This window comes from Ochotona curzoniae, unplaced genomic scaffold (assembly GCF_017591425.1).
Source record: "Ochotona curzoniae isolate NIBS_2020 unplaced genomic scaffold, NIBS_Ocur_1.0 contig_54, whole genome shotgun sequence".
Lineage (NCBI taxonomy): Eukaryota > Metazoa > Chordata > Mammalia > Lagomorpha > Ochotonidae > Ochotona > Ochotona curzoniae.
The window spans coordinates 3790433-3797500 of record NW_024466464.1 but is presented as its reverse complement, the minus strand read 5'-3'; the positions used below and the strand labels follow the sequence as shown (position 1 = coordinate 3797500).

Genomic DNA, 7068 nt, shown 5'->3' with positions numbered 1-7068 from the left:
GCCTGTCCTCCAGCCGCGCGCCCCACCAGCTTTCACTCTTGCTCCCCATCCTCTGCTTCCCTCTTCCTCTGCCCCAGTTCGTCACCCCTCCACCTCTGCAGCTCCCCTTCCTCCCCCCCTCCTCTCCTCCGTCCCTTCCCTCTCCCCCCCCCCTCGCCTTCCTCCCTCTCCCCCTGCCCTCTCCCCTCCCCCGGCCTCCCGCTCCTCCTCCCCGTCTCCCCTCCCCTGCGCGGCCGCGAGGAGGAGACAGGCGCCGTTGTAGTTTTAAATTCAATGTGACAGTTTCGGAAAGAGCGGATGATGAATCTCTATTATTGGATCAGTCTATTTGCCGCTCAATGTCTCTCTGTAATTGGAGCAACATCACTTTAAAGGTTCAGAGAGTACAGCATTTCTGGTGAAAAACCCCCGCAACACGCCGGCGAGTGTTTTAAAGGGAAATCTATTAGTGGCGCGGGGGCGGGCGGTGCGCGCGGGGCGCGGGGCGCACGGGCCGGGCCGGGCGGGGTGGGGGGCGCCCCGACCCGCGCGCCCCGCCCCCCTTGTTGTGACAGCGCCCGATCCTGTTTATTGAGGTGCACGTCAGGTATAATTAGCCATCGATATGGAGAACGGCTCCCCGCGCCCGGCACGCCTCTGACGTCAGAGCCGATTAGCGCTCCTTATTGGTCCCCAATTCCCCGGGCCGCGGCTAATTACTGGGAGCTTGATGTTGATAAAGTAAAGCGCCGGCGCGCGGGCGAAGCATGTGCGGGGCTCCGGGTCCCTGTCTCCGCCGTCGCCGCCCGCACCTCCCGCCGCCGCCGCCAACGGCCCGCCCCGGCCCCGGCCCGCGCCCCCGCGTCCCGCCGGCCCCCCGCGCGCGATGATGGACGGCCGCCTCCTGGAGCACCCGCACGCCCAGTTCGGGGGCTCGCTGGGCGGCGTGGTGGGCTTCCCCTACCCGCTGGGCCACCACCACGTGTACGAGCTGGCCGGGCACCAGCTGCAGTCGGCCGCCGCCGTGCCCTTCTCCATCGACGGGCTGCTCAGCGGCTCGTGCGCCGCGGCCGCCGCCTCGGTGGTCAACCCCACGCCGCTGCTGCCGGCCGCCTGCGGGGTCGGCGGCGACAGCCAGCCCTTCAAGCTGTCAGGTAGGCGCGCGGGGGGCCGGGAGGGGCGCGCTCGGCGCGGAGAGGGGGCCCCGGCCCGGGCCGGCGGCTGAGGCGCGCGGCGCTGCCCTCTCCAACACCCTGTGCGTGCCCGCAGACTCGGGGGACCCGGACAAGGAGAGCCCGGGCTGCAAGCGGCGGCGCACCCGCACCAACTTCACGGGCTGGCAGCTGGAGGAGCTGGAGAAGGCGTTCAACGAGAGCCACTACCCGGACGTTTTCATGCGGGAGGCGCTGGCGCTGCGCCTGGACTTGGTCGAGTCCCGCGTGCAGGTAAAGGCAGGCTGCTCGGGGTCCGCGTCCGGCCGCCGCCGCCAGGTGCCCTGGGTTCAGCGCGTCCTCGGGATGCCCGCGCTCCCGTCGGCGTGTGTGTGCGCGCGCGCGCTCTCGTGCGTTGGGGGCTCGGCTCGTCGCCAGGAGGGAGAGGCCGGTTTGCCTTCCCCGCAAAGGCCGCGGCGGTGGGGGGGAAGGCGCGGCCCGCGGCGGCTGCAACGGCTGCGTATGAGCCGGGACGCGGCGGCGGTGCGGAGGGGCCGCGCCAGCGATGGCGCCAAGTGCGGGCCCGGCTCGGATGGCGGGGGAAGAAGGCGGCCTGGGTCCCCGCGTCTGGCGCGAGGCTCCTTTCCCGGGCCTGGCGCGCTCCGATCTGTTTACCTTTCGCCTGCAAAACACCCAGATGGAGCGATCTGTACCCCGCGTTTCACAGAAGGGGACAGCGAGCGAGGGGTGGGGGCGCCGCGCCAAGCGGCAGGAGCCTCTGCCTTCTCCCCCGGCTCTCTCCCTCCAGCGTCTCCCCCGTGGGGTTTTGTTCAGGGGAGGGCCGGCGGTGTGCTTTGCAAGCAGTCACAGCGTCGATTGCGCGGATTAAAAATTGCCCTTGGCGCGCGGATAACGAGAGGTTTCCCTGGGGCTCGGAGCTCCGTGTCCCGGGCGGCGGAAGCGGCGGTGGGCGCGACGCGACGGGCCTTGTGGGCCGCGGGGCTGGACGCGACCCTGGTCCCGCGCCTGTTTGCTACCAGCAGCTTTGGCTCTCCAAGTGTCTTCCTTCCGCGGCGTGGCCTCGCGCGCACGAGCGAGCTGTTGTGTTCGGAGATCCTTATATCCAGTTGTGTGGAGGCATGCACCCGTTTCCTTCGAGAGGAATTCTTGGTGGGAAGGCGGCCTGTAATTCACACTGCCTTCCCACCCCACCCCCACCCACACACGCACAAAAAAGTTTTTAAAAATCCGGCAGTCACAGCTTTCAGATGACTGGGCCGGGTGCCTGGGACGGGGCAGGGAGTCGGGGCTCCCTACCACAGGCCGGCCAGCTATTGTGCCGGACTCTGGGCAACAAAGACTCAGAATTGGGGTGCTGGTGGCCCGGCTCTGCCACCTGAGATCCCACACGCTTTTCTGCGATGGCTGCTGGTGCCGCAAAAGCCAGTGGCTGCTGCTCCCCCAGCCCCTTAAGGTCCCCCAAGTTAAGAGAAGCGCAGAAGCCCAGGGCCGGGCCACCAGCAGCTTTCCCTCCCTGCTGGCCTTGCTAGGTGGCCCTGGGGAGGCAGGCCTGGGCTCCAAGAAGCGAGGGAGGGTGCTTGGGGAGCCGGGGACCAGGCCCACCCAACGCTGGCCCGTGGAGGGGGGATTCAAGGGGATCCCAACATTTCACTGACGGTCCAAGGGGTTTGAAGACCCGGCTGCAGGGCGGACAGGCCCAGTCGCAGCGGCCCTCCCTCGCCAGGGATGGCGAGCGCCAGGCCAGGCGGGCAGCTTAGAACAGGAGCAGCGACGAGCTGCGAAGGGCCAGCCTGGGCCCTGCTCTGCCTACGACCTGGACCCCGACGCGCTGGGCCAGGGGCCAGACCGGCCTTACCCACGGAAAGGGCTGCTCCCAGGCCCGAGGTGAGACGCCAGAGCGAGAAGCTGACCGGCAGGCCCATGTGCGTGCGACTCCAGGGCGGAAGAGGCGCCGGCGGGAAGCCGCAGTCCGCCAGCCCAGCGCGGACAGTGGCGGGCCCTTCGGGGTGGGGAGGCGGCGGCCCGCTGCAGGCCCGCCGCCTGACCGTGCCTTCCTTTCCCTGTCCGGCCGCCCTAGGTCTGGTTCCAAAACCGCCGCGCCAAGTGGAGAAAGAAGGAGAACACCAAGAAGGGCCCGGGCAGGCCGGCGCACAACTCGCACCCGACCACGTGCAGCGGCGAGCCCATGGACCCCGAGGAGATCGCGCGCAAAGAGCTGGAGAGGATGGAGAAGAAGCAACGCAAGCGCGAGAAGAAGCTGCTCAAGAGCCAGGGCCGCCAGCTGCACTCGCCCGGCGGCCTCTCCCTGCACAGCGCGCCCAGCTCCGACAGCGACAGCGGCGGCGGCGGCCTGTCCCCGGAGCCGCCCGAGCCGCCGCCGCCACCGCCGCCGGCCGCGGCCAAGGGCCCCGGCGCTCACGCAGCGGGCGCCCCGGGCTCGGCGCGCGCGCCTCCCGCGGAGCCCCCGGCGCCCGGCAACTGCGACCCCGCCTTCTGCCCGAGCCAAAGACGCAGCGCCGGCCCGCAGCCGCGGCTGGGCCGCCCCGCCGAGCAGGACGCGGCCGCGGCCTCGTGCGCGCCCGGAGCGGCGGCGGCGGAGCGCGGCGCGGCGGGCCCGGCCAAGGCCAGCCCGTTCAGCGTGGAGAGCCTGCTGTCAGACTCGCCGCCGCGCCGGAAAGCCGCCGCGGCCACGGCCGGGCTGGACTTCGCGCCGGGGCTGCCGTGCGCGCCGCGGACCCTCATCGGGAAGGGCCACTTCCTGCTCTACCCGATCACGCAGCCTCTCGGCTTCCTGGTGCCGCAGGCCGCGCTGAAGGGCGGCGCGGGCCCGGAGCCCGCACCCAAGGACGCGCCGCCCGCGCCGGCCAGCTTCGGGGCCTTGGCGGGGCCCGGCGGCGCTCCGGACTCGGCCTTCGCGCGCCGCAGCCCCGACGCCGTCGCCTCCCCGGGGGCCCAGGCCGCTCCGGCGCCGTTCCGGGACCTCGCCCCGGCCGCGACCGCCGAGGGCGCCGGCGGGGACGGCGCGGACGCGGGCAGCACGTGCCCCGCGGCCCCGCCGTCCCCGCCGCCGTTCGCGCCGTCGCCCGGGCCCGGGGCGCCCAGCCTCGCCGCGGAGCCGGCCGCCTGCGCGCCCCTGGAGCCGGGCGCGGCGGCCGGTGCCAGCCCGCCGGAGGGCGAGGACGTGGACATGGACTGAGGGCGGCGCGACAGGCGCCCGCCGGCCCGGCTCACAACGAATCAGGTGATCTCTAGGGATACAGCTCTCCCGCCTTCTTTTGGCTTGCTTCCGTTTGTTTTTTATTTTTTTTAGAGTAAACAAACAAACAAACAAAAATGCTGCGTCTATCCGGACTTAGGCAGCGACCGCAGGTCTTGGGACGAGAGCCTCCTCTCCTCCCCAGGGAACAGAACACGGACACGAGAGCCCAACTCCCCACGCGCCCCGCCACGAAAGCCCACAACGAGAATCCTCAGCCTTGTAAAATGCAAAAATGTCTAAGAATATTTATATATGTACCATTTTTGATAAATAAAGCTGGTCAAACGCAAACGCTCGGGTCCCCAAGTTCTTGACGCACCCCCACCCGACCCCGCCTCGCTGAACCCCCGCCGTCCCGGTGGCTGGGGCGGGAGGGGGCTCCCGGCCTCTCGCCCCCCACCCCGCCCCAGGCCTGTGCTTCGTGCCTCCTTTTGTGTGCGTGCGTGCGTGCGTTTGTGTTCTCTGATTGCACGAATGTATGCACCCGCAGCTCCGCCGCCGCCCGCCCCCGCGCCCGAGCGCGCGCCCGCCCCCCGCGCGCCCCTGCGCTCGCCAGGGCGACGGAGCCGGGGGCTGCGAAGGCCGGGCCGCTGGGCTCCTGCAGAGTTTTGATATGAAAGTAATTATTTTCCGGTGGCTGCTGCGGGGACTGGGTTTCTTGCCCAAAGGGTTATTATACATTACCGATTTCTAGTGATATGAAATCACATAAACTTCCTACAATAATAGAATTAGCATGAAAGGCTGGGGTGTCAAATTGAAATTGGAGAATAATAGCGCCGGCAGCTGGGGGAATGCGTGCGCATATTGGAGCGGGGATGGGGAGTCGTGGGGCAGAATTTTCATGAGCCGCGCTCTTTGTCAGCGCTCTTGTAGCCGGCTATATTAAGATAGATGCCCAATGATATCCCTCATTGTTCTGTCGCTTATATTGATGTTGCTGCGTTATCAGCCTATTGATCATGTGTCGCCTGTAATAGGACAGGCGCCGCCAACGCGCCTCTTTACAAAAGCAGTGCGCATTTGTTCTAATAGGGTCCGGGTCCTCAGGGGACCCTTCGGGGGCTTCAGGACATCTGCAGCGGAGAAATATTAGCAAACTTGGCTGGAGCCGGCAGCAGCCAGCCCCGCGCCCCCTCCCAGCCGCGCGGTGACCACGGAGCCTCGACCCGGCCGCCCGCGCCGGCCCCTGCCTCCTCCCAAACCAGCCTCAGTATTTCTGCGCCCTGAGTCCTCGGTCCCGCCAAGGCCGCCAATTCCCCCCACCCTCAAAGTGGGGATCCCAATTATTAAACCCATTAATTCCAGCGCGGCAGAGGCAGTGGAATTATGTTTACAGCCTCGTTAAATATCCCTGATCCCTCCTGGTCATCAGGCCTTTATTTGCAAATAAATTGAAAATAATCAGAAGGACAGCTCTCCTCCTCGCGCGGCCGCAAATGAATTTCGGAGCCCGAGTCCCTTTAATAATATTTACATAATTTTCGCTCAGTGACTCTGATATTTGCTCTCTAGGAGACCAAGCTTATAGGAAAAATAATTAGATCAGAAGAAAAGTGGGAGGGGGAGAGCAGGGGAGGGGCAGGGTCTGCAGGGTGGGGGGGTGGGCGCGCGCGGGGGCCGCGCAGGGCGTGGGGAGCCCCCCGGCGCGGGACAGCGTGGTGGGCGCCCGGCCGCGGGGTGCAGCTTGCCTCTGCGGTGGCAGCCCGGCCTCCCCTGCCGACCCCGACCCCTTTGTCTGCGGCCCGTCGCCCCCCACCCCGGGAAGCGCCGTTCGGAGGGGCGCGGCGCGGGCGAGGCCGCAGCTCAGGTGCGCGCCCTGGCCTCGGCTCGGCAGCTGCTCCATCCGCGGCGGCGGGCGGGCGTGGGGGGGCCTCATGTTTAATGGATTTGCGCCCAGGACGCCCGAGTATCGCTGGTGCACACTCGTGTCCTTAAGGTGAAATTACTGATTTACTTAAACAGTTTAGCTTTTTTTTTTTCCCTCCCTTTCCTCCTGAAGGCCCCCGAAAGCAGCAGGCTGTGTGATTCTAGACAAACTATCAATCGATCTGGTCGAGCCAGGCTCCGGGAGATGTGTCCTCCATGAATCATACTTTATGAATTCAATTTCTACCAGGAGAAATTTTCAATTTGAACGCCGGATCATTATGGGAGAGTGTAAATTGTTTTTGCTCTATTATGCATCCGACGCCATCATTTTTCTTTCTAATTACGGAGGTGTCAGGTCGGGCTGTCATGCAGCCGCTGATTTTCAATTTAACTGATCATCATACATTCATTTTCCCATTTGATAAATCTGCTATCTAGACGGCTCGCCATGCCTGGAATATTAAGAGGCGAGCCGCAGAAAGGCCCGGTAATGGGGGATGTGTATGCGGCAATAAGTGCAGATCAGGCAGTTAATTTAGCACCTCCCGATTCCCCATCTCCATTCCTCATTTCCAATTCTCCAAGGAGAGAGAAGGCAACCCAGAGGCTACGCCGCCCCACTCGGCAGCCGCGCCGGCGAGGCGGGGCGCGGGGGGCGAGCCGGCCCCGGGCTGAGCCAGGCGGGCGAGGGGAGGGGCGCGCAGCGCAGGCACCCTCCAAAACGCTTGTTTGCTGTTACACCACTTCCAAATTAGGATATCAAGCTTAATTAATGCTAATTGAGTT

General features: G+C 66.1%; 1 protein-coding gene across 1 annotated transcript; it reads left to right on the top strand.

Annotated features, from left to right (window-relative positions):
- Window positions 1–700: 700 nt before the first annotated feature.
- UNCX (UNC homeobox) lies at window positions 701–4347 on the top strand. Its single transcript, XM_040989940.1, has 3 exons — window positions 701–1133; window positions 1249–1424; window positions 3229–4347. Exons 1-3 carry the CDS (start codon window positions 866–868, stop codon window positions 4345–4347), a joined length of 1563 nt encoding a protein of 520 aa, XP_040845874.1. The 5' UTR covers window positions 701–865.
- Window positions 4348–7068: the final 2721 nt, after the last annotated feature.

Excerpts from the sequence above, each read along its gene's own strand:
- UNCX (XM_040989940.1), top strand. The coding sequence starts at position 866 with ATGATGGACGGCCGCCTCCTGGAGCACCCGCACGCCCAGTTCGGGGGC. Across the intron at positions 1,134-1,248 it reads CCAGCCCTTCAAGCTGTCAG|ACTCGGGGGACCCGGACAAG; the intron begins GTAGGCGCGCGG and ends GCGTGCCCGCAG. Across the intron at positions 1,425-3,228 it reads TGGTCGAGTCCCGCGTGCAG|GTCTGGTTCCAAAACCGCCG; the intron begins GTAAAGGCAGGC and ends CGGCCGCCCTAG.